Source organism: Orcinus orca, chromosome 15, assembly GCF_937001465.1.
Source record: "Orcinus orca chromosome 15, mOrcOrc1.1, whole genome shotgun sequence".
Taxonomy (NCBI): Eukaryota; Metazoa; Chordata; class Mammalia; order Artiodactyla; family Delphinidae; genus Orcinus; species Orcinus orca.
The window spans coordinates 83,778,838-83,805,470 of NC_064573.1; the positions used below are offsets into that span (position 1 = coordinate 83,778,838).

At 60.8% G+C, this 26,633-nt stretch overlaps 1 protein-coding gene across 49 annotated transcripts in view; it reads right to left on the reverse strand.

The window, feature by feature from the left end:
• Nucleotides 1-26,633, reverse strand: part of NCOR2 (nuclear receptor corepressor 2) — a 227,924-nt gene that overhangs the window by 29,904 nt on the left and 171,387 nt on the right. For 41 of the 49 annotated variants that reach the window (XR_007471850.1, XM_049698364.1, XM_049698340.1 and 38 more), the window contains 6 exons: nucleotides 18,976-19,123; nucleotides 15,149-15,199; nucleotides 13,396-14,023; nucleotides 5,862-5,982; nucleotides 4,858-5,014; nucleotides 324-488 (listed from right to left, as the gene is read on the reverse strand). Coding sequence is in view for 48 of the 49 variants with exons in the window: in XM_049698364.1 (XP_049554321.1) it covers nucleotides 324-488; nucleotides 4,858-5,014; nucleotides 5,862-5,982; nucleotides 13,396-14,023; nucleotides 15,149-15,199; nucleotides 18,976-19,123 (1,270 nt within the window). In the remaining variant the exon portion in view is untranslated. The remainder of the gene's footprint in view (nucleotides 1-323; nucleotides 489-4,857; nucleotides 5,015-5,861; nucleotides 5,983-13,395; nucleotides 14,024-15,148; nucleotides 15,200-18,975; nucleotides 19,124-26,633) is intronic. The other 8 variants (XM_049698373.1, XM_049698371.1, XM_049698376.1 and 5 more) reach the window with 3 other exon arrangements.

The window sequence follows — 26,633 nt, forward strand, 5'->3', positions numbered from 1 at the left end:
CCCCCCCCCCTCACGCTTTTCTTTCCACCTGCCCGTTGTCTACCTCGAAGTCCATGGTGGAAGACAGAGCTCCCACTCTCAGCCTGCCCCTAACCGGCTCAAGCACCTCTTAGGTAGCCCCAGCACCAGGTGCTTCAATTGCAATCCTGTAGATTTCTCACGTCTCAGCGGAGCCCCCTTCCCCTTCACTGACCGGACCATCCCTCCCGCCAGGACCCTAAGATCCTTCTGCGTGCAGTTCCGAGTCAGTGCACACAGTTGGCGCCCAATGACTGCACGCTGGCTGACTCGGCAAGGAGGCCAGGCTCGGGTGAACTACTCACCAGGCGGGGCGTAGGAGAAGGCCAAGGGGTCAGGGGCGTGCGGAGAGGCCTTGATCACCTCGCGAGGGGGCACGGGGAAGGGCAGGCCTGACGTCCAACACGAGGGATCCGTGGGCAGCTTCTGGCCCTCAGCCGCAAAGGCCGGGAAGAACACGGGCTTCTCTGCTGAGGGGCAAGGCAGGCAGTCAGCCACACTCGGCCAGCCCTCAGGCCCCCAGCCCTGGCTGCCCTGCTCAAACAAGACCCCCTGTGCCTTGCAGCGCCAGCCTCGGCCAGGGGAAGGTCCTGGCCAACAGTGATGGAGCCCCCCAAGTCTGCAGACCGGGCACCACGCTGACTCCTGTGATGTCCTGTCAAGCACGGATGTGCCTCAGGCTTGGGCTGGGCTTCTCGGCGGCCCCTGATTCCAGCGCTGGAATCCCACAGGCACTTGCCCGGCACCGGGTCAGCAAGGGGCCTGGACAAACCTCCAAGCCAGGGGGCGGCAGATGGTGGCACGGGGCCTGCCCACTGCCCGATTCTGTGTGTACACTTGTGCTGGAACGTCCACCCGTCTATTTATCATCTGCAGCAGAGCTGAGGAGTTGCGACAGAGACCGTCTGTCTGGCCCACAAAACCTAAAATATTTACTATCTGGCCCTTTCCAGAAGAGGCTCGCTGACCTCTTCAGATGACGAAGGCGGTCAGAACGGTTTGCCGTGATCCGCGTACATGTGCTCCCGCCAGCACAGCTACGGCCCGGATGCCCGGGATGACGGCGCACACACGTCAGCCCATGCGCCGAGCGTGTCCCACGTCCAGGGACTGGGCTGGGCGTTTCGAAAGTGTGAACTCAACGAGCCTCCTTGCAGGCTCGGGAGAAAGAGAGCAGCCGGGCCCAGTGTGCTGAGAGGGACCGGAGTACGGACACATCGACGGACTTATCTAAGGTCACCAGCAAATATTTGGCCAAGTCAGGAATTGACCACTGAACCTCCCGGACGCTGCAGACGGCGGAGGGAGCCCTCCCACGGGGGTTCCAACTAAGTGCTCTGCGTGGACTGACTCGGTTATCCTCGCAACACCCTTCAGGGAACGGACGAGGATTATCCCCAATTTGCAGATGGGAACACGGAGGCTGAGAGAGGTGAAGTCACCTGGTCAAAGGCCCACAGCCAGCAAGGGGAGCTCTGAGCCCAGGTAGATGGGCTGCAGGCTGTAACCTTCACCTTTGCCACACACACTGACCACAGGAAGGGGAGCAACGACTGGCCCTGGATTCTCAGGCCTGGGGACACAACCGCAGACCCGGCCAAAGGCCAGGCCGTCTTCACGGTGTTCTCCCGCTGGCCACCCACTCTGCTGAAATCGGTCCTAAGCGCCAAACCTCTTCCTTGAGAATTGATGTCAGGCTAGAGGACCAATGGTGGCGAGGGTGGGGTACGGGGGGCGGTGGGGGGTCAGGGGAGTAGCCAGCTGGTTACAACGTGGGAATGCCGGGCCTGGGATGGGAATGGCAGGCAGGTGTCATCCCTCGGGCCACCTCCAGATGACAGAGGGAGGCTCTGAAGACGCAGCAAGGCGAGCAGGAGAGCACTGGCAGCATGAGAGCCGCCTGCTGTGGGCACAGCAGGTGGGGTGGAGGCGTGCGTGCTGCACTCTCTCCGCTCCTCTCCTGGGAGACTGAGCTCCCCCCGGACCTGTGCGCCTGCTGACGTGGGGAGCCCGCAGGAGGGGCCGCAGATGTGGGGAGTAACCCGGGGTGGGGATTCTCATGCTCAACCAACCCCCAGTGGGGGCGCCCCCACCCCCACCCCACCCAGGGCCTGCACCCAGCCCGGAAATTACGTGCACGCCCTGGACCTCGCTCGTCCAGCCACCCGACCGCGCGCGTGCCTGGGCTGCTCTCTCCAGCTCAGCTCCGGCTGCCGTGGGAGGGGGCAGGGGCGGGGGGTGGCCTCCGGTGCTGGAAGGGAAATCTGGGGCCGGGCCAGGATGGGCCGGCGGCCGAGAGCTTGGAGAGACAACCTGTTCCTCCGGCTGGGCCCAGGGAGCCCGAGGGGTGGGCGGGCGGAGCAGCTGCACACAGGAGCCAGGCGGCAGGGGAGGCTCCTGAGAGACCAGAGAGGTCGGTCGTGCGAGGTGTCAAGTTCATGCATGTGCGTACGGGTGCTAGCTGCAAGGCAGGCCGTGGCGCCTGACGCCAGGTGCCCCGGCTCCTGTGCGGAGCGATTCCAGGAAACGGCGCGGCCCTCCGCCGTGCCAACAGGCCGGATGCCAGGCTCAGAAAGCACAGGTGCTGGCTCACCTTCTCCCAGGACAGGGCCTGTGACCCCTCCCAGCGGGCCCTGCCTGGCCCTGTGTGGTGTCCAGCCACTCAAGTACGGCCCAGCCCGGCTCAGACCTGGCGCCGGCCAAGGCTGTTTGGGCCCCTGACACTGCCACGCAGCTATCCGCCCTGGGCTGGTGCCCCAGCCCTGGAATGTCCTTCCAGAGCCAGACCCCACATCTCACGCTACACTCTCGTCCAGCGAACCCCAGCCCCACCATGGGGAGTCCCGGTCCCAGCGTGGGTGGCTGGCAGGGGCCCAGGAAGAGGCAGACGTTCCGCTTTCAACCCCACACGCGGGTTCATCAGCAGGTCCCAATGTTTGCCTCTGAAACAAAGTCCCAATGCCCCCCTTCATGGTCACCCGCACAGCCCAGGCTGCCACCATCGCTGGCCGGGAAAAGCATCTGCCCACAACTCCCTGCCGCCCTTTCTCCTCAACAATGGCTGGAGAGGCAGAGAGAGAAGAGATCTTTCTAAAATAAAAATCAGATTGCCTGACCTCTCCCCAGTCCCCTATACACACACACACACACACACACACACACACACCCTTAAAATTCCTCCAGCAAAGGCTTTTTCTGCACCCAAGACAAAATCCCCACAGTACCATGGCCTACGAGGCCCTACACAATCTGGTCCCCCATCTCCCTATCCCACCTCCTATCCTACCCCCTCCCCAGCCACCACGACCTCCCGGCAGCTCCGCCAACACACCAAGCTTGTTCCCACCCCAGGGCCTTTGCACGTGCCGTTCCCTATGCCTGAACGCCCTTCCCCCCGATCTTCCCACGACTGCCTTCTCCTCTTCACGGAGACCCTTCCCTGAGCCCCTCGTCACCCATTCTGTTTTGTCTCTTTCGCGGCATGAACCAGCCTAAGGTCATCTTGCCTCCTTACGTGTCCCCCTGTTTAACGTCCTCTTGCAAAAGCAGCAACTCCTCAGAGCAGGGACTTCGTCCTGCCCACTGCCGAACCCCCGCTGCCTGGCACGGTGCTCGGCGATCGTGGGTGTCCAACCAATGTCCTGGCCCCCGTGGCCACAAGCTGGCCTGTGTGCCAGCCAGGATGCGTGCCCGCCCGTGTGGGTGGCATCCGAGACTTCCTGCAGCAGGTGAAGGCGGCCGGCAGGGCGGGCTGATCAGCGGGGGAGTGTCTGGCAGGCCCTGTCACTGTGAAGTGTGGAGCTGGCCTCCTTCAGGGACAGCCCTGCCCTGTCCTCCAGCACACAGTACCGCCCTCAGGGAGGCCCACGGCCGAGGGCCACCCGGCTTTCTAGAGAAGGCGGGACGCCGTGCCAGAGGCTGCCGGGGGTGGGCACACAGGTGGCCCTGGCTGCCCACACCTGTCCCTGGGCTGTGTCGGTCAGGGAGGATGGCCTGGGGTCCTGCTGCCCTCAGACCCCTAGAGCAGCCTGCAGGAGAGCCTGGGCTAGCCCAGCGTAGGGGGAGCCTCTGGGGGGTCAGCCCCCAGTGCCTGAGACGTGCCAGGCTGGTCTGGGACGGGTGTCCCTTTGGGGCACAGGCTTGAGACTTCTTGGGTCCGGTTGGCGGGGGGGCAGAGACAGAAGATCCAGAGAACGAGAAGCCACGCCCCACCTGCCTCCAGACCTCTCGCTTCACGTGGTGACAACAAAGCCCGCCCAGCAGTTGCTGCAACGCAGCTGCTCGGGGAATCACCTCACTGGCTCCCCAGTGAACCCAGTGACCTCGGCCGGGAAGAAGGTCAGGGTGAAAGCTGGAGGGGGGCAGTGCTTCCTGCCCAGGCCCCAGAGTGGCTGCCAGCCGGAGCTGAGCCTCATGGTTTAGAAGCTCACGTGTGGACTGAATCACATGGAACCAGAAACTGAGCCCTAGACGTTGTTTTCGTACACGCACAGTGCTTTTGAAAATTTTGAGAAGTTGCCAATGTTGAGAAATTCGAAGATTTCACATGAAAAGATGGATTTCTAGCTTCTCGGGAAGAACAACCCCAGGCCTGTCTTACCACATGGTGACTCTCGACTGAGGCCAACATGCACCCACTTTAGAAAGAACAGGAGTCTCCAACTGCCCCGGTGCCCACCCCCCACTGCCTCGCCCCACCATGTTTCGCTCATTTACTTGGCCTGTCGGGCCACTGCGGCCCTGGAGTCTGCAGGAGCTGCTCCGCACACGCAAAGGCCCCTTACGCCCACCCACCTGCCCCCCTCCCCCGTACTCCCTGGGCCCCTGGCACACACTTACCCTCCTTCTCAGCAGGGGGCACAGGGCTCCTGCTTTTGCCTCGAGGGCTGCTGCTGGGCTGCTGGGGGCTGTCGCTCTCCGGCTGCACGTGCTGCGGTGGCGGAGGAACAGGGGGCGCCGCGTCCTCCCGGGGGGGCTCATGGGCTTTGGTGACCTGCTGAGGGAAGCCGGGAGGAGTGAGCATCTTCACAGCCCGTCCGTCCACAGGTCACAGAGATCAGGGAAAGCCCTCCAGGCCCCCTGCGTGGGACCAGCCTGGAAACTGAGGCCCAGGGGGAGGCAGCGACGTGCCCAAGGGCACGCGGCTTGAGGGCCAGGAGGGTAGGGCTTTGCGCAGAGTGTAGGGGGTGTGCCCGCCCATCCCAGCTGCCCGGCCGTGGATGGGGGAGCCCCCGTTACCCTCCCCACCAGCCCCCTCCCCCTTCCCCAAATCGCTCGGGGTCTCAGAGGGATCGGGACTGACCAGTGGGAGTGGACCCGGCCTCGGGGAGTGGGCAGCGTGGCTTGGCGCACCTCGTGCCCCTCACTCGGAAAGCCCTGCTCAGCTCAGAGCCTTCCAGACCAGAGCATTTGAAGGCCCGGCCCACCTCCTTGGAGAGGGACGGCTTTGGCCACGACTGAGCCATCACGAGTAAGGGGCACCTCTGAGGGTCCTCCTGCCGGGCCTGGGGAAGAATCTTCCAGCTCCCCTCCTTCCCCCAGCGAAGGGCCTCTCGGTAACTGCGGGGCGCCGCCCTCCGCTCCGAGGAGCCGTGACAGAGGGCTGCGGGAGCTTTCTGTGAGGTCTGGGCGCCCCTGGAGAACTGTCGGCGGGCGGGGTGGGGAGAGAGGCCAGGGCGGACACCTCGCCAGTCCCCCAGCCTCCGCGCCTGTCTCCATGGGGCTTTCCCCAGGGAACGGGAGACGCGGGTAGAGCCAGGCTGCAGGTGCCGGGGCCCCGCCTGCCCGGCCAGGTCTACTGTCCCTCCAACAGGAGGTGGAGGTCGCAGGGGCCCGGGACTCACAATCGGGGGGATGGCGGCCGCCCGTTGCTTCAGCTGCTTCAGGTCCAGTGGCTTCTGGGGCGAGGCGTTGGTCCTGGCGTCGCTGGTCGCAGTGAGGAGGCTGGGCCGTGGAGACAGGAGCCTGCGGGGGAGACCAGTGTCAGGCCCACGGGCTCCCGGCCTCCTGGCTCCAGCCTGGATGACGGGGCCGGAGGGGCTGCCAGAGAGAGGCGAAGGTCCAGGATCACGGGGCCCAGGAGCCTGGGGTCACGGTGGGGTCTCCTCCCTCCCTCCTTCCTCTGGTCCATGCAGGCCTCACAAGGGGCCAAGACCCCTCCCACCCCGGCCCAGAGGCCCAGCCAGGATCAAACACTCCTGAGACAGCCCAAGGCAAGGAAAGCCCCAGAGAAACCCACACTCAGGGCCCACACCACGCTCGGCCCTTTGGAAGCTGCCAGAAAGGCCAAGAATCAACCAGCTTAAGGCTTGGGGAGCTTGGGAGGTTCAGGGAGAATATCCGTCACCCAGATAGGAGAGGCTCAGGTACCAGGGTTAGGGCCTGGGGCGTGGCACTGAGAGGACCTTGCTTATTGGAGACCAGAATTGGGGAGCCCCCCACTCAGCCCAAATGCAACCTGAGATACTGGGAATCTCGCCTGCACACCGTTTGCTGGGGCGCTAAAGCGGGAGGTACAGGCTCTGTGTGGAGGGGCTGGTCAGCGTGTATACGGCCCGCCCAGCAGCCCTAAGTGGGGCTGTGGTGCTCAGCAGGGCCTGCAGGTGCCTCGTCCTCTAAAGCAAGGTCACGTCTGTCTGATGCTGACATGCAGAATGGGGCAGCGCACCTGCACAGGGTGCATGGTGTGTGTGTCGGGGGGGTGGCGGAGTGGGGGGGCTGAAACACGGTGGGATGCCAGCGACAGGGTCACCCCAGTGTAGAGGTGCAGTGTCTGGGACACCGGAGCAAAGCCTGCCCTGGGGTGTGGCTCCAGAGCTGCTCACGGGTGTCACCTCCTTCAGGAAGTCTTCAGGGATTTCCAGAACTCGCCAGCACTGACCACAGTGTCCTGCCACAATCCCCGTCTGCCTCCCCAGCTGGAATGAGAGTCTCTAGGCCAGGAGCTGGGTCTGCTGCAGCCTCAGAACCCCTCACCCACCCACCGGGGCTGCCTGGCTCCGGCCCAGCTCTCGGTTCCCTCCTGTGACCCGCACTTGCTGAATACACAGCAGGCCTGGTGTTGTGCTTGGGGTGCATGGTTGGAGACCCAGAATCCAATGTCTGCTTGCAGGGCGCCGGAGCTGGCTAGATGATCAAACGGGACACACAAAGGCATTGGCTGCGGGCTGGATTCAGCCAGAGGGCACAACGAAGGCCAGGCCCCCAAAGCCAGAGGGTCCTGTTGGTACAGCCCTTGGTGTGCACTGTGACCATCCTGGCTGATGCCACATGCAGACTGTAAGCACAGCCACTGCCTTCCAGGTAACATCCATGACCACCAGGACGCAGCTCACGCCACCCAGTGCTGGCTGCCGGACACCCAGCAAAGAGCAGAACACGGCTGCTTCCTGCAGATGGAGCAGGACAGACGGGTGATGTGCAGCTGAGGTGCCCTCTGCTCTCTGCAGTGAGACCATGGCCTGTGACCGGGACCACAACCTGTGACAAGCCAGTCCCGAGGGCGCTAACCCCCGGCCGCATCTGCCACATACTCAGCTGAGCGGAGTCAGTCTCGGCGACGCCCACTGGCGCTGCCCACGGCACGCAGGTGGCGCCGGGCGCAGAGGTCGGCCTGACTTCTCTGTGCTCAGCTGGTCTCCACGGTCCTCCCGACCTGGCTCACCCCCCCTGCCGTCCTCACCTCTCTCGACCTCTCCAGACCCTGCTCGCGCTCTGAGGACCACCTGAGGCCTCTCCTGCTGTGGCTGCCCGTCCCTGCTCCCCCGGACTCAGGCCCAGCCCCGTTTTGCCCACCACCCTCGGGCCAAGGCACCCTGACCAGGTCTGAGAACTGATGTTATCACCTGTCCTGCATTCCCCACCTCCAGCTTCAACTGTCACCAAACACCGCCCCACACACCCGTCACAACAAATTACCAATGTCCGTTTAAACCAACTTGCATCTGTAGACTTAAGTTTAAAAGGAATATACTGCAGCCACTTTGGAAAACACTGGCAGTTCCTCAAAAGGTGACACAGAGTCACCATAGGGTCCGGCAATTCCACTGCTGGGCATATACTCGAGAGAACGAAAACATATACCCACACAAACACTCGTTCACACAAGATCACAGCAGCCACTATTCACAAGAGCCAAAAGGTGGAAACAACCCAAATGGCCAAAAACAGATGAATGGATAAACAAAATGTGAGAGAGATATATATATACACACACACACAACGGAATACTATTCAGCCATAAATGAGCGAAGGGCTGACACAGGCTACAACATGGATGAACCTCAGACACGACGCTGAGCGCGAGAAGCCGGTTGCAGAAGGCCACACACGGCATGGCTCCGTTTCTATGAAATTCCCAGAAGAGGCAAGTCCATGGACACAGACAGAGAAGGGAGATTAGCGGACCGGGGGCTGCAGGTGGGGGATGAGCAATGACTGCTAATGGTCTGGGGTTTCTTTTTGGGGCAGTGAAAATGTTCTGGAATTAAGCAGTGGTGATGGTTACACAACTCTGTGAATGTACTAAGAGCCCTGAGCTGCACACTTCAATGGCTGAACTGTGTGGTTCGTGAATTATGTCTCAGTAAAGCTGTGACAAGGAAAACATAAAGAATATACTACTTGCCAGCCATGAAACCAAGGGTTCGTTATAGTAACTGTACTCTTTCTACAAACAATAAAGTAATAATGTTATACTATTATTTGCCGTATAAATTACTCTAAAATGCAGATTTTAAAGTTAAAATATAAACTTTCATATTTTTGTAAATATAATTTTATAGGGACACAAAATATGCTTTTATGATACATATAAAATAAGCAAAGTGTCTGTGTCTCACTCTGTCAGCGAACTAGGACCTCCTACTCAGACCTGTGTCCTGCCTCGGTTTCCCGGTGGCTTCTCGTCCAGACAGGGGGCAGTCAGATTGGAGGGGGCAGGGGTCGCCCCTCGAATGCTCTCAGCAGGCACCAGCTGGGGGGGTGGGTACGAGCACAGAGGTCCAGACCCCTCAGGATTTCCTGAGTCCCCCCAACCCTCACCCAGCAAGGCAGGAGCTCAGTGGGGACTGCGGCCATGGGCACAGCACTTCACAGTTGACGAGATGACAGCCTGACAGCTCACGGTAAAGAGGGCGGCATCCGGGGCTTCCCTGGTGGCTCAGTGGTTGAGAGTCCGCCTGCCGATGCAGGGGACATGGGTTCGTGCCCCGGTCCGGGAAGATCCCACGTGCCGCGGAGCAGCCGGGCCCGTGAGCCATGGCCACTGAGCCTGCGCGTCCGGAGCCTGTGCTCCGCAACGGGAGAGGCCACGACCGTGAGAGGCCCGCGTACCGCAAAAAAAAAAAAAAAAAAAAAGAGGGCGGCATCCAAGAACAACGGTCTGGATTCAGGTCCTCAACAAGCCCAAGGGTCCTGAGCTCCCCCCACTGGGGAGCGGGAAGATGCCTGGTGCTCACGTGGCCCCCAACCCCCTCATCCCACGTCCACGGTGGGCGAGCACCACCTCCAGGGGCCTCCTCGTGGCAGCGCCCTCCCTCTGTTCTCTTTCCTTTGTCTTCTTGGAAGACAGGGCTTTTATTTTCCTCCCTGGAGGCCTGGGCAGGGTAGGGGCTCTCGGAGCCTGGCACTGTGCACATGACCCGGGACAGGCGGGGGAAGCCAGCAACTTGGCCGAGAGCAGCCAGGGTCCCGCCCACCACCCCATATTCAGGGCTCTGGCTCCCAGTTCAAATCCCACCTTTGGCCGTATGACTTAACCAGCTGTGCCTCACCCAGTTTCCCCTCATCCGTAAAATGGGTATGAGAACAGTGGCTCCCTCCGAGGACTGTCCTGTGGGTGGAACACAGGAAGCCCCGAGAACGGCGCCTGGCGCTGAGCGGCTCGGGCACCTTCCCATTCCTGTGGTTTTTCTTCCCACCCTGGAAGACCAGGGCTGGGGGAGGGGAGGGGCCACAGGGGACTCTGGGTCCTGCAGCAGTAGCCCCCTCTCTGCTGAGCCCCCTTTCCCCAGCTTCTCGTTATCGCTTTGCTGGGATAGGTGTCCACACAGACGAAGTCATGTTACTCCCCTGTGCTCCCAGGATAAAAGTGCACTCCTTACCTCGACCCCTGGGGCCCTGTGGAGCCAGGTCGGGCCAGGTCCCTGCCCACCTCTGTGGCCTCCTCTCCTGCCTTCCCCTCTTCCCTTCACTTGCTCCACACTCAGCCACAGGCCTCTTTGCTGTCTACCGAACATAAGCTCATGTGGCCACAGGACCTTTGAACTGGCTGTTCCCACTGCTGGCTTTCCCTCCATGTCTCACACTACGTGTTCTGATCATCCTTCAATGTCACCTCCTCAGACAGGCCTCCCTGACTGCCCCTCCCGCTGCCCCCACCCCCAATCTCTCCATCATCCACTTATCACACGAGCATTCCCTTTATTCCATTACTGTTCCAGTTCCGTACTAGTCGCTCTCACTAAAATGTAAGCTCCCTGGAGCCAGGACCTCGTCTGTCCTGTTCCCGGCACCCCTTGAGCCCAGAATGGCACACACTGGTGCCCAGTTAATCATTTATGGAATAAAGAAATAGAGGAGAAATTGCTGTTACATTCTTTCAAAGTTCCAGGGGCTCAGCAGAAGAAGCCGCCTTCCAGCCTCCTCCTGGAGTGACCTTTGCGGGCAGCCTGAAGCGGCTGCAAAGGAGGGCAGCTCCAAAGTGCCAGGCTGGCTCGTAACTCCATTATCCTGACAAGAAGCCCATAAGCCGGGATACCCACACCCATCTTATACGTGAAAACGCTGAGGTCCAGAGAAGGGACTTTCAGAAGGCCCAGCCCTGCCGGCAAGTGCCCAGGCACCTTCTCTGGGAAGTGGAACAGGCGGGGCCCGCCAAGCTCAAGGCTCTGCAATCAAAGCCAGTGTCTCTGGCTGTGGGCCAAGAAGATTCCCAGGTGGAGCCGCCTGGCAGAGAGTGAGGGAGAGTAAAAGCAGGATATGATCTTCCCTCCCCAAGTCGTCCGGGCACGGGCCAGAACGAGATGCATCTTGTGTCTGTCCAGGGACGCCCAGTTCACTGCGCCGGGACTGCCAGGCGGGAGGGAGGGCTGTGGGCAGGAGGCCAGGACCGGGGGTCGCCTGGGGGCCCACCCATCCCGCCGGCCCTCCCGGGAGGCGCTGGCTGCCAGGGCGCGCTCTGACGCATCTCGCCTGCGTCCTCCGGCGCCTGCCCGGCCCTGTGTGGCTGTGGCCCGGGAGGGAAGAGGTCAGGAGGCTGGCCTGAGTCCAGCCTCACCCTGGGGCCGGGGGAATGGCCTCGGTCACAGAGGGCGTGACAAACCAGGTGTCCTGACTCCCAGCCCAGGGCCCCTGCTCCCGAGGGATCGAATGCTGGCCGCTCAGGCAGGAAGAGTGGATGGAAGCCAGACCCAGCTCGGGGAGGGAAGGACACGTCCCTGGGTGGGGCTGGGGTGGGGGGCCGCTGAAAGTAGGCTGCGGGGCTTCAGGCCTGGCCCGAGAGGTGCGGGGGGCTGTCGGGACCCAGGCCAAGCGGCCGAGCCGTCCAGCCCGTCAGGCCATGTGCACCCGAAACACAGACTCCGGGAGGCCGCTTATCAGCGTGGCTGTCCCATGAGCTCAGCGCTCTCCCCACTAAGAGCAGAAACATGTGTCTCCATGACTCTGTCCCCGCGGCCAGCAGGAGTGGGGTGGGGAGCCGCCCGCCCTGACCCCATTACCCAGGCGCAAAGAGTGAGCCGAGTGGCCAGACCCTGGCCCAGGGCCCTCCCGGGCAGACCGAGCCGCCACGAGCACTGTTTCCCAAGCTGCGCCCTCTGGGCAGGAAGCTCAGGGTCTCTGCGCCCTCAGAAACCTGTTGTCCAGGCCTTTGCTTATCAAAGGGCCACAGAAGCGGGGTGAGGGTCCCGCCAGGGACCCCCGGACGCAGGAGGCAGAGGACGACGTGGCTCACCGGCTTTTGTGGACCACGTGGGGACCCAGAGAGCTCTGACCAAGTCAGTCCTCGTTTCATACGAAACGTTCTAGAAGTTGCCGTTTTCGCACGCCCCGAGGTGAACTGTGGGGCAGAGGAAACGGCTCCTGGGGAACAGGTCGGGTTTGAAAGTCAGATTTTCCTCCCTCTCGTGCCGCCCAGAACTTTTCCGAGAGACGTGAGAGGAGAGAAAACAGACTGCACTGTTTTCAGTCAAAATAAAACTGGCCGGCCTGCCTCGCTGAGTTCTTCAAGCCGCCCAGACGTGAGCCGGAGCAGATCTCCGCAGCTCTGCCCTCCGCTGCCCACGTTTGGCCCTAAGTGGGGTCTACGAGCTTTGCTTCTCGTCGGGGGTCTCGGGGACCCTCCGCGGGCAGAAGAGGAACCAGCAAGGATCCCGGGATCTGCCACTTGCCCCCGTGTCCACCGGCACCAGCCTCACCGGCCCCTGGGACACGGCTGCTGCCTCCTTCCAACCCGTACGTATCCCTGTGCCCCTGTGGCCCCCGTTAACCCCCCGCCCCTCCCAACACACTGAGGCAGACATACCCCAACTCTCTCAGGCTCTCTCCCTCTGAGGGCAAAATGCAGCCGCCCACCCAGCCAGAAGGGTTGCACGAGGTGGGCCGGTCTGTTGACCCTGCCTCTTTCCAAGCTGCCCCCCCACCCCCCGCCCCGCTCCGCCACTCAGGGCCTGGATCACGCAGGCTCAGCCCCACCCCGGGGCTTTTGCACTTGCTGTTCCCACTGTGTTGAGGGGAGACTTGCGTCCCCCACAATATGTTCACGTCCAAACAGCCAAGTACCTGTGAACGTGAACCTCTTTGGAAACAGGCTCTTTGCAGATGTGACCAAGTTAAGATGAGGTCCTTAGGGGGGACCCTCATCCAGTGGACTGGCGTCCTTAGAGCACAAGGGCAATTAGGGCACACAGACGCACAGGGAGGACGTCACGGGACCACGGAGCGACGCGTCTACGAGCCAAGAACCGCCGGCGCCACCGAGGCAGGAAGGAGCCTTCGCGAGGCACGGCCCTGCCCACGCTCTGACTGGGGGGCGGTCCTCTGTGGCGGCGGCTCTGGACGCTAACCCACGCTGCCCGGCACGCCGTCCCCTGGCCCTCCCTGTGGCTCCTCCTTCCCCGTCCGGGCTCAGCTCAGAGGCCACCGCTGAGGGGGACCAAGGCCCCGACGCTGCCCTCTCCCACCACGGAGCTCCTGCGTCCGGACCACTCAGTGGCGGCCTCCCCTCCCTCCGAGGGCAGGCGTGGACGTGGCCTCGTGCGCTGCCGTCTCGGTATACAGGTGGCGATCAGTAAGCGTGTACGGAGGGAGACGACGGAGCCACCAGCCGGGCAGCCCACGGAAGGAGATGACGAAGCCGCCAGCTGGGCAGCCACTCACCTGTTCTTGTCGCCGCCCTCGGGCTCGTCGACCTCGTCGGCACTGCAGGTGGCGCTGGAGTCGCTGTCCTGGGGGGCGCTCGAGCCCTTGGCCGCGGGGCCTTTGCCCCCAGGGCCACCGCCCTCCTTCTTCTCCACCTTGGGCGCCCCCTCGGGCGTGGCCTCGGCTGCGGCCTCCGCGCCCCCCTTGGCCTTGTCGGGCCCCTCCTCGGCAGCCTCCTCCTCGCGCTCGCTCTTGATGGGCTCCGAGGGGGCCGCCTCGCCGGGCTCCTCTGTCTTGCCCACGTCGGCTGCCAGCTCTTGGGCCGCAGGGGGCTTCTGCTCCTCTCCCTCTTCAGCCGAGGGGGCGGCTGCGGCCTCTTCCTCCTTCTCCTCCTTGGGCACCACAGCAGGGGCCGCGGCAGGTGAGGCGGGCGCCGGCGGGGTCGTGGGCGGGCAGGCGGCTTCGGGGGCCGGGGCAGGCTCGCTGGGGGCCGGGGCGTCCTCAGGAGGCGGGCTGGGGGGCTCAGGAGGTGGCGCATCGGCGCCCGGGGTGGGCGGGGGCTTGGGCCCGCTCTGCGCGGTGTCCTTGGCGGCCTCGGTGCGGGGCGACGGGATGCTCTCGGTGTCGGAGCTGTTGTTGACGGTGGCTGTACGGGGACAGTGAAGATGGAGTGAGCGGTGCCGGGGGCTCAGGGTGGAGGCAGGCCCGGCCCTCCCCACGGCCCCCCGACAGCCCCGACTGCATGCCCTAGCTCCAGGCAGGAGCTCAGGGCGCTGCGACCCCATCGCTTGACACCACGCAGCCCTAAGGCTCCCACACGCCTGGGCAGCGCCCCCGCCGGCCCCTCCCAGTGCCCTGTCCTCCTCTGGCCGCCCTCTCCACCTGCTGACCCTGGAGCCCAGCAACCTGTTAACTTCCAACCCCCCGGGTGGGCGGCCCGCACCCCACAGAGTCAGGCTGGGGGCGGCCAGGGCTGCAGGCCTTTGTTTTGGGGTCTCCTTTTTCTCATCTGGGCTGCAAACCCTGGCTCTGCCCCGGCTGGTGGCCTGGCCGTGGTAACACCGGTGGCCTCCCAGCCTTGCTTTCCCCATCGGTAGGGTGGGGAGAACAGTTCCCACCCCACAGGGGCTGTGACAGCACAGGGTGACACCTGGTAACTGTCTGCTGTCGTATCACCCCTGCTGTCATCATAACACGATGACATAAAATGGGACCAGTGAACTCGAAGGAGCCCCCGGGGAAAGGGTCCACACCGACTGCATCCCCCAGCCATTTCCCACAGGGCTGGTACACAGCAGGGGCACAATACGTATCGATCGAATGACTGAACGTGTGTACAGACGAAGGGAGAGGGGACCTCAGCTCCAGGCAGGCCTGGCTCTTTGGGCTTAACAACCGCTCCTGTCACTTCCTGGGTTTCAATTTTCCCCATTTTCCACAAAATGGGCACATCCGAAACCCCCCTCCTCCCCACTTCCTGTTGGGGAAATCAAACTGGGTAAGCGTTGCAGGTGAACACACTAATGAAAAATCAACCAAGCAGTCAAGCCAGCACACTAATCTGCACGACTGAGCCTGGGAACGGCATGGGGAACAGACACTGCGCGGAGGAGGGGGCACAGAGGTGGCGGCAGCACAAATGGTGGTGCTCACAGGCAGAGGCGTGCTCACAGAGGTGGGGCCCCTCATAGAGAAAAGGCCCCCTTGGGATGCCCCCCGCCCTGGTCAGGCCCTACCCCCGCCCCCGACGGCCAGCTGGCCACATTCGTACCTGGGCCACTGCATTCCCCTCTGGGTACCTCGTTCCCAGAGGCGTGTAAGGCTGGAAGGAAGTGAGAGAAGGGTTAGAAGCGAGGTGACATGAGCAGCAGGTGGGGTGGGAGGTTGGGTGGCCAGGCAGGGCTGGGAAAGGGGCCCAGGGCCCAGCAGGCAGCAGGAGGACCTACAGCCCTGTCCCAAGAGCCCTCACCCCTGAACACTCCTGGGTGCCCTTGGACAAGTCACTGGTTCCAGGGTCCTGGGGTGGGAGGTGCTGGCCTCAGAGGTGGGCAGGGCTGGGGGAGAGGCCCTTGGGGCTGCCCAGCCCCGTCTCACCCCTCAGACGCAGAGCCGGGTCAGCAGGGGTTGCTGGTGCCCTGCACAAACGCTTCCCTCAGCTTTCACTGCCTCCAGACCCCCGGCCTCTCCCACTTTAAGGCCCAGAGCAAAGGCCATCCCTTCCAGAAATAATAATCCCAACAAGAGCAACACAGGGCTCGCTCGGTGGGTGCTGGGCTCCGGGCAAAGCTCTTCACACACACGACTCATCTCACCCTCAATAACCTCTAAGTTGGAGGTGATCACCATTCTCCTTTTCAGACGAGAAAACAGAGAGGTTGAGTCACTTGCCCCAGGCCACACTGCGTGGAGGCAGGAGGGGGTTGACCCCAACATCCTGTGTCCCTAACCACCGGTTCCTGCCCCTGCCTTCTGACTCCGGCAATGTCAGTCCCTCCTTTCACGTCATCAGACCACAGGATGGAGGGGGCCAGCGCTGAGGTCCCCTGGATAAGTGGTTTCGCCCCAGAGTCCGTGTGCTCATCTACAAAGAGGGCGGTTCACGCCTGGCTCTCTCCCTTACCCAGAGGCTTGTCTGTCTCCGTCAGGGGTTCTCAGACCCGAGAGAGCCTGAGGGCCATGAAGACTCACATGGCTGGGCCCACGCCCAAAACGTTTCTCACTCAGTAGGTCCAGGTGGGGCCTGAGAATCAGCACTCCAGACAAGTCTGAATCCTGGTCCCCAAACAGGCCAACTGGTTACCTTGGGTAACCTCTCTGTGCCTAGTGACCTCATCTGTAAAATGGGGTGATGACAGCACCCACTGGGCTGTTGTGACAATTAAAGGAAATAACTCAAGGCTGTTGCTCTTATGACCACGATCTTTACTAGGGACACTACGGGGCCAAATGGATCACTCCTCCCTCCCCTGGATTCACCTCCCCCCTGGATACGACAAGGCACTTGCTGCCTGCCCCGTGCAGGGAGGGGTCTGCAGTGCAGTTGGGGCTGGCGGGGTGTTCCAGAAGGTTCCATCGTGGTGACCTCAGGCCCTAACCCAGAACCTACCTCACTTCCCCTATCCTGGTCACAGGGACAGAGTTACGCAGCGAATGCCGGCTGGACTGGCAGATTCCAAGTCCACCAGCTACGTGACACCCCATGTGAGTGATTCTCCTCTCCCTGGGCCTTGGTTTCCTCATCTGTAAGATGGGAACATCACCCTGTGCCTTGGGCAGGATCTTCTAAACTGCCTCCTTGATGTGCACAGAGCCATCAGGTGGTCACAGAAGCCTTGGATTCAGCCAGACCAGCACCCCCGCCCCACTACCCAGCAGAGAATGCCTCTCTCCCCATCCTCGATAGGCTGTGTGAACCCTACAAGTGACAGGGAGCTCACCACCGCACAGTTCTCTCACTGGGCAGCGCCTGTTCTGCTTTTAATGCTGAGCCGAAGACTGGCTTCCTCTAACTTTCCCACCAAGCCTGCCTCCTGCCCGGATGGATATTTAATGAGGGGATTGGGTTTCTGCTCCCTAGGCTCCCTTTTCCTGGCTACAGACATAAGACCCAGAATGCACAGAGCAGAGGGGTCTGGAGCCTCCCATCAGACACTGGTCAGGCCTCTGTCAACTCGGGCTAGAAAGACCCAAGGCTGGCAAGGAGGCCAGACTCACCCCCCCAGGTCCATCCCCAGTGTAAGACAGTAATAACCAAATGGCTTGATTCTCCATTTTCAACCAGGAAGCAGGATTCAGGCTGGTGAATACACTGCGGGCTGGTATAGCCTGAGTTTATTTGCATGTCTTGTTCACGGAGCCAGGGGGTGATTCACACTTTCCTCACACGTTGGCAGAAGTTTGGGAGTTTAAATGCAGAGACAGGCAGATAGGAGGGACAGGAAGGAACCCTGGCACGGACAGGAGGAGAAAAGGTTCCCTTCACCAAGAACTTGAGGCCCCGCTGGGGAGCTCTGGCCAGGGAGATGGCGGAAGGAGAGGCAGAGACATTCAGCTACGCGGGGGTTGGGGTCTTCAGGGGTGTCATGCCTTGAGGGCTGGTGTAGACCAAGGAAAAGGGAGAGAGGGGCGGGGGCCAAAGGCAGACTCATCAGTGACCAGGGGTGCAAGCCTGGTGTCGGGCAGCCTGGTGTAACTCCCGAGTCTACAAACACTGATTACACGGCGGAGCCGCAGGTTACGTGGGGGCCGGGCTCTGAAGTTAGGCCACCATCTCGTGCAGTCAGAAATCCTCCTTTTGAGAAGTGGCCCAAACGGCCGGTGCAATTTAAAGGACTGATTCTCGCTCTCTCTAGCAGCCCTCACCTGGTGGGAGAATTCATCTAAGATCAGGGTAGACGATGCATCTGTGTGATACCTGGGGTGCCTGGAGTAACTGCCCTGAGCCTCAGTGCCTGCGGACAGAAAGCGGGGGCTGTGCAGTTCATCATCCAAATCCAGACACTCGGGAGTGAAATGAAGCATAATTATATCACTTCTGAACACTTATCGACCAACGGTATTGGTTGCACTTATATTAGTCAACTTGTAAAATAATATCTCAGGCCAAAAAACCATTTTCAGGGACTTCCCCGGCCGTCCAGTGGTTAAGACTCCGCACTTCCACTGCAGTGGGCGCGGGTTCGATTCCTGGTCGGGGAACTAAGATCCCGCATGCAGCACAGTGTGGTTAAAAAAATTTAAAAAAAACCATTTTCAAAAATAAACTTTCTTTTTCTAAAATGTGACACCAGAGGTGCTGGGCAAGGTCATAGGCGTCACCAGAGCTGGATGCGACCTGGACGTGTAAGGTCACCAAGCACAAGACTGAACTCACAGGGGTCAGGAGGATTGAATGGACAAGTGTCCTGTGGGCGCAGAGATGCCGATTACCATTATTATTGTTGCCACTGTCACCATCGTTATCACTGTCATTTTCACCATCATCACCACCACCATCATCATCACCACCACCATCACCACCATCATCATCACCATCATCACCACCACCATCATCACCATCAACACCATCATCATCACCACCATCACCACCACCATCACCATCATCATCACCATCACCACCATCACCATCAACACCATCATCACCATCACCACCATCATCATCACCATCACCATCATCATCACCATCACCACCATCACCATCACCACCATCATCACCATCATCACCACCACTATCACCATCATCATCACCATCACCACCACCGTCACCACCACCACCATCACCATCACCACCATCACCATCACCATCATCACCACCACCATCATCATCACCACCATCACCATCATCACCACCACCACCATCATCATCACCACCATCACCATCATCACCACCATCATCACCATCACCACCATCACCATCACCATCATCACCACCACCACCATCATTATCACCACCATCACCATCATCACCACCACCATCATCATCATCACCATCACCATCACCACCATCACCACCATGCTCTCCTCTTGGGGCGTCCAGGCTCCTTCTCGGTAGCACCCAGGCATTTCTGGGAGAGGTCAGCTCCCACCGCCCACCCTCACCTTCTGCCTCCTCCGCCATCTCCTCCTCGTTCCCGCTCACGCCTGACGCCTCCATCTCCTCATCCTCCACCACGGGCGGGAAGGCAGCCTCCTCACTGGCAGCAGCTGGTGCTTTCTTCTTCTTCCTCCGTGCGTTCCTCTCCTTCTCCTAGGGCACAGGGATAGCAGTTGGTCAGGGCCAGGGCAAGGGCCTGGGCTGTCAGCCCGGGGACTCCTGGTGCCGGAGGCCTGCCACAGCTGCAAGGGACAGTGATCCCATCCACGTGGTCTTGAGGGTGCCCTTCCCCCCTCGTGCCCCACTGCACGGCCAGACATGCCAGTGGTTATTTTTACCCAGAGCTTCATTCTTCCATCATGCCCCAGATACACCTGGGGCGCAACCTGGCCTATAGGCTGCCCAGACATCCTTCCGGAACAGATGAGGAAGGACTGCCTCTGCCTGGAAGCCCCCCATGATCGCTCCAGCCCTGCCAGCTGTCCTAGCCAGAGCAGTGGCCACACCCTGTGGAGGACACACTGCCAGGCACGGTCAGTACACTGGAGAGAACGAATGAAGGAAGCTTTTCCTTGCAGCCTCATCTGTCCCCAGCTGAGCCCTGGTGGACAGGCTAGCTTGGGCAGCATGTCATTTCACCCCACCAGTCTTTACACGGCACCCCAGGGGCTGAGAATACACGACGAATGAGGAGACAGGGTCCCTGCCCCACAGGCCACCTAGTCGGGGAGATGAGCAATCAACACATCAATTAAAAAGACGACTCAGAGGTGGGGGCATGGCTGCTGAGAGGGACAGACAGGGTGGGGTGAGAATGCAAGGGCGGGACAAGGAAAAGGCTTCTCGGAGGAGGTGACATCTGAGCTGAGGTCTGAGTCGTGAGAAGAAGCTGGCCAGGCAAGGCTCTGGATGAGTGGTCCAGGTGGAAGGAACTGCAAGTACAGAGGCCCAGAGGTGGAACCAGCTGGGTGGTTCAAGGAACAGAAAGAAGGCCTCCGCTGAGCAGCCCTTCACTTCCTTCCACGCCTCCCCCAGTCCCCAGAAGCCCTGCTCCCCACGCATGGGGCCAGGCACCCACCCCCAGCTCATCATCACTCCTCCTTGACAGCTCCCGTCTTTGCACCACACTGGGCCGGGGGTTCCAGAAGGGTGTCTCTTTAGCCCCACGCTGAGCCAGCCAGAAAGTGCTGATTGACTTACTGAGTGACTGAATGGGCAGCGTCCAGGGCTTGAACACACGGTCGGCAGAGTCGGGGTATATGTGGAGGCAGAGTGTGCTGGGGGTCCGAGGTGACCAGGGGCTCCCAGGGGAGTGGACTGGTCCCTAAGAGGAGACCCGCCCCAGTACAGCTGGTGTGACGGGAGGGGTCGCAGCCTGAGCCCTTTGGGGTCCCTGAGGAAGGAGATGGAACCTAAACGCTCCCAGACATGCCAGCAGCTCCCAGCGAAGCCCCTCACACTGGGCTGACTCGGTTCCTCCCAGAGTTCACGTCCACCCGAACCTCAGGATGTGACCCTTCTTAGAAATGAGCTCTTTGCAGTTGTGATTAGGATGAGTTCATATTAGATTAGGGCAGACCCTAAATCCAAAAGGACTGGTGTCCCCAGAAGAAGAGGGAAATTTGGACACGGAGGCACCCAGGGGAGGGATGCACCCCCAAGCCGAGGAACGTCACGGATTGCAGGCCACCCCCCGAAGCTGGGACCCCCAGAAGCGGGGAGCGCAGGGCAGGAGCCTCCCCTGGAGCCTTCGGAAGGAGCGGAGCCCTGCCGACACCTTGATTTCAGACTCTCAGCCTCCAGGATTGCAAGAGGATACGTTCCTGTACCAGTCTGTGGTGCCTTGTTACAGGAAACAGGAAACTAACGCACCTCCCCTCCGCCAATCCCCCGGCCCCCAGGAGAAAGCCACCATCACCGTGCGTGAGTGAAAACACAGCACAGCCCGCCCTCGGGCAGATGCTCCATCACCTCCAGGCGCCAGCCGGCCCTGCCCAGCCTGGCCCCTCACCCCGCAGGGCTGGGCGCAAGCCTCAGTGGTCCCCAGCCCCTGCCTGGGGGGTGGGATCACTTCCTGTCCTGCCTTCTTCCTGAGCAAACGGGGGACCTCGGGGTGCAGCCGCTCAGAATTCGGGGAGGAAGAGGGAAATGTCTGTTTGCCCGTTAGTCACGGTTTCCATCACCAGCACTCGGCCAGGACCACAGCCCCACCCTGCCGAATGTCCACGGGACCACTGTGGGAACGCCCAGCTCCACCATCCGCCTGCCTCTGGGGGCTGGCGCACCCGGGTCCCAAACCCCGAGCTTCTCCCGGAGGGCCCCCCGCTGGAGCTCGCGGGGGGCATGAGAAAGCTGTGTGGCCTGTGGGTTTGTGGGTGCAGCTGAGGGATCCCCCTTCTTCCCCAATCTATCTTTAGCAGACAGGGACTCACTCGAGTGCTGGAGCAGGGTGAGGCAGGCGACTGGCTGCCCGGGGGGTGGGGGGATGCTCGGAGCCTCGCAGGGAACGGGGGCTCCTATGGGCCTGGCTGGGATGCACGTCCTGCTGGGAACCTGAGGTCTCTCTGAGCCAGCAGCCCAGGCCACCTCAGGCCAAGTGGGGTGAGTAATGATGTCAACACCAGAATCCCCCCGGCTCTGGGTTTCAGAGGCTGGGACTTAGTGTCCCAGGAATCATACCAAACCCTTCCACATGCGGCCCCGAACCTCAAGATTGGGGCATGTGTATGGAACAGGAGATGCTGGCGATAGTAGTATTGGTAGTTACAGCTGACGTCTGTTAAGCACCTACTGTGGGCCAAGCATTCTTTACTTATTAATTCACTGGATCTGCACGTCTACTCTGCGAATCAGAGCATGCCACTCCCTACCTCGAACTCTGCAGACGCTCCCGGAACCTCTTGATATAAAACCCAAGTCTTCCCCACTCCATACAGTCCAGTGCGATCTAGATCTGAACCCCGCCCAGCTCTCTAACTCGCTCACCCTCCTTGGTCTGTTACAAACACACTGCCCTTCTTGTGCAAATGGGCTTACAATGCCCCGGCCACAGGGCCTTTGCACTCGTCACTTCTCTGGCTGGACAGCCTTCTCCCAGACACCCACATGACTCACGTACCCACCTCCATCAGGGCTTTGCTCATACATCACCTCCTCAGGGAGGTCCTCCCTGATTACCCTGTCAAAATCAGCTAATCTCATTCCCCATCAATCACTTTCTACTACTATCCCTCATCTATCTTCAGACCACAATCTGAAATTATCTGTGAGTTAATTTGTCTCTAGAACTACAATTAACTCAAGGGCAGGCATCTTTGTCTGTTCTCAGCTGTATTCCCAGGACACCTGGAACAGCGCCTGGCACAGAAGGGACACTCTGTAACTACTAATTTAGATGCATGAACCTGATAGACAAAGACGCTGGCCCAGAAAGGCAGAGACACTTGCCCAAGATCACACAGCTCGTGGGTCAAGAAGCCCAGACTTCAATGCAGGTCAGGTTCAAGTACCTCCCTGTCTGACCATCTCTCTCTGCAGGCCTGTGCAGCCTCAGATGCAAGAGGCAACAGAGGAAAACAAGGCAAGGTGGGGCCTGGGCTGAGATGGACAGAGACAGAGAAACATGGAAGCTGAGCCCGAGAGCCTGGATTCACAGATGGGAGAAAAGGGTAACCTTCGGTCATTAGGAGGGGGAGGGAAAACCTTGGAGAAGTCACTGGTGCCAAATGTTACATAACTCTGGGACGCGCTCCGCCTGCCCGCCCGATCCTGCTTCTTGCTGACGTCGCCCGTAGCCACGCTCGGGCCAGGCCTGGTGCAAGGCAGGAGGGGACACCCGCTGACCCTCTGTTTCCCCCGCTGCTTCCTCCACTGGCCGAGGGTGACGTGCCTTCCTGAGCTCCAGACGGGGCCCGGCCAGCAGGAATCACCACGACCTGTCTCCCTCCCAGGGTCTGGAGGGTGTGGGACAGCATCTTGTGAGGACTGCTTGCATTCTCCAGTGACAGGGAACTCACCCAGGCACCATGGGTGGCCACTGTAAGGACTGACGGACCCAGGCTGACAGGCCCCCCATCCCTCACTGAGCTTTCTCCGCAGCCTTCAACCTAAGTCCGCTCGTTCGCTGTCAGCAGGGAACGAGAACCCATCCCACTCTCCCCAACAGCCCTTTCTCGTCCACAAGTGACAAGCAAGGCTCCCCTGTTTGCTGGCCTCAGAACGCGGCCCACCGGCCCCCACCTTCTGGTCCCCTGCTTCCCAGCAGGACCAGCCTCTGCTGAGTTCCGCGGGAGCCCCGTCCAGTAATACAGGTACGGGTCCAGGAAGGGAAGCCAGGGGCCCCCACAGACTTGGGTTCAAACCCCCTCTGCGGTGTCTCCCTCCTGTCCTCAGCATCTTCACCTGAGGACGGGGCCAATGGTGGCGACCTCAGGGGTCTGGGGGAGGGGCCCAACCTGGGCCTCGGGGTCCCCCTGCTGTTCACGCCCCCCCCCCCCCCCGGCCCACCAGCGATGCTGCCCAGCCACCGGCATGTTCAGAGTCTGGGGACAAGGAGGACGACCGTCTCCATCAGCTTTGGCTACACTTCACTCAGACCAGCACAATCCACCCCGAGCCCGGCCCACGCTGGGTCGCCCCTCAGCTCACAAACCTTCAATGGCTCCCACTGTCCATTAAAGAAAGACCCAGCTCCTCTGCCCAGCAGGAAACCCCACCCACACGTACACCCGGGGCACCTGCCATTGCTTCGCTGGCATATAGTAGGCGCTCAATAAAGGCTGGCTGAGTGTGTGATGAGGATAACGCCCAACACTTACTGAGCACAGATCGAGGGCCGGGGCTGGCCCTTTACAAATACGGAAGCCTCTGCTGCTCACAGCAACCCTATGGGTGGGTCTGGGTCTTACCTCCTTTTACAGAGGAGGCAGCTGAGGCTGAGTGCTGAGGTCACGAACCTGAGGGCGACAGTCAGGAGGCCACAGAGCTGGGGTGTGGGCCCTCTAGCCCAGAGCCCTACTCCATACCATCGTGCTCGGCTGCCTCTTTGAATGAGTGAGTGAATGAATCAATCCATCGACTAATCAATCGCTCAGGCAATCCAGGACAGGCATACTCTACACCCAGTTAACAACCAAGGGAGACACGGCACCCAAGCCGCCAGGCATCTGGCGGCCATGGGCACATCACTACTGATGCCACCACCTCTGCTACCAATGATGCCACTACGGCTCTCTCTTAGTAGCACTCGCGACGTGCCAGGCCCCGTTCTAAGCACTTCACACCCATTCACTCGAATCATTCCCACAACAGCTCTTTGAGGTGGGAATTATCCCCATTTCAGAAGTGGGGAAACTGAGGCACAGAGAGGCTAAGCCACTTGCCCAAGGTCACACAGCTAGGAAGTGGCAGAATCTGGATTTGAACCTGGGTGTCTTGGGCCCACAGTCCCCACCCTGGCTGTTTCTGCACACATTATTCAAGAGAGCACCTTGAATGCCCCTGAGAAGAATGGGGTCAGTGGCTTTAAAATAAAATAATGATGATACTGATACTACTACCAGTAGTTAGAGCAGCCAACCCCCATGGAGCGCCCCCCTCTGGCAGGCACTCAGTCCTTTACATGTGGTAACTCATTCGCTCTTCACCTGAGTTCTCGGGGTAAAGGCTATCATTCTCCCACTTTACAGATGAGGAAACTGAGGCTCACGGGGTACAGCCGCTGCCCGAGGTCACACAGGTGCCAAGTCATGAAGCTGGCGCTTGACCCCACTTTCGCCCTGGAGCCCAGGCTGCACCATCCACCTGGCTGGCATCTCTGTTTCCCCAACCCACCCTCTCAAGTTTCGGGGCCCCCAGGGGCGCAGCAGGGCCGTGCCCCAAGGAAACCTGGAAAGTGAGGTGGGGGCCAGTAGGCTGTGAGAGGAGATACCTGTAACCCAACAGCCTGGGCGAAGCGGGCTGGTGTGTGGGCACCGGCTGGGCTGGGCTGGGCTGGGCTGAGTAGGGAATGGGGGGAGGGGAGAGGCAGGGAGGACAGGTCAGAGGGAGAAGGGGATGAAGCAGGAAGATCCCTCTGTCCCTGGGGCGATGCTCAGGGCCGCACTCCCAGCCCAGTTAATCCTGAGTTGGTGTGTAGAGGCTGACATCCCGCCCCCATCCAACCACCACCACGGCCAGCACCACCATCACTGAGCTGGATCCTATCTGCGCTGCGGGATCTCAGCAAGTGTTACGGACAGGCGCTCCTTGGCCTTGGCCCTCACTGAGGCTTCCACCCTGCCGAAACCAGAGTCCTGAAAGCTCTAGAAAAAAGCAGAGCTCCCTGTGTTTCAGGGGGCCCTGCCTGAAGCTCGGGGAGCACCGGGAACCAACTGCACAGCAGGCGAGGAAGGGGCAAGAGGCACAGCCTAAGCAGACACCACGGGGAACGGGCACAGGCAGGGGCCTGGCTGAAGGAGACCTGGCGGCCAGCCTCAGCCCTGACCACAGGGCCATGGCACAGCGTCGCCCTCTGGCCTAGGAGGCTTGGGGTGGGGGTGGGGAGCTGGGGAGGGGTGCCCCTAAATTCTGCACAGTGCTCAAGGAGTGTTCAGAGAGGGTGATCCTGTCCCTGGCCCGCCTGCCATGCCGTGTGACCTCGGCAGCCTGCTCGTCCTCTCTGGACCAAGGCAGGCTCCATGGTGGAGCAACTCAGCCTCCCAGGACAGGGTGCACATACTTTAAACCCAGCATAAGCAGCCCAATCAGGGGGAACGGCGAGGGTGGAGAGCTGTGCGTCCCCCTCTTGTACCTTCATATCTACAAGGAAATATGCAGCCCGCCGATTAAAAGCATGCGTCCTCAGGTCATGTAGTTGTGGGTGCAAAGCCCAAGTCAGCTGTTTATGAGCCTGGCTGAGCCTCAGTTTCCCCAGATCTGAAATGGTGACAATGCTTGGCATGTCACAAGTGTGCCCAAAAGGGGGAAGGGAGGGGGATGGAGGGAGGGAGGGAGAGAGAGAGAGAGAGAGAAAGAGAGAGAGAAGGAAGGAGGGAAGGAAGGGGGGGGAGGGAGGGAGGAAGGAAAGAAGGAAGGGAGGGAGGGAGAGAAAAGGAAAGGAAAAGGAAAGGAAAGGAAAAGAAAAAAAACAAGCCACCCCCAAATGGCCCTCGCTTCCCAGTAACAGCTGCGGAGGAAGCGGCCTCTCCGTGGAGACCATTTACGGGCTCAGTGAGGCGAGCCTGCCCCGTCTGTGCTCCTGGAGGAGGGAAGGTCCATGCCTCTTCTCAATCCCCTGAGGCCAGGGCTGGGCCGGCTGCTGCCTGACCTGTCCACTCCTCCCCCAGGGTGGCCCTAAGACTGTGGGTTCAAATGGAGTGCGGGAGATGCTGACTTAGGGCTCCTCTGCCTCGGGGTCTTCATTCCAACGCGCTGACAGCCCTGAGTCCCTGGGGAGTCAGTGCCTGGCCCACCGAGCTCCTTCCTCCCTGCCCTGAGCCCTCAGAGGCACTACGGGCCCTCAGAGGTGTCTGACCGAGGAGTGCTGGGGGTGGAGGTGGGGAGGCAGAGGTGGGCCTGCGCATCGCAGTACCCAGGAGGGATGCTTACGGCAGGGACCCACCCCTGCAGCATTTCCGGGGGACCACGGAGCGGGAAGCTCGAGGGGCTGAGACCTGGGCAAGAG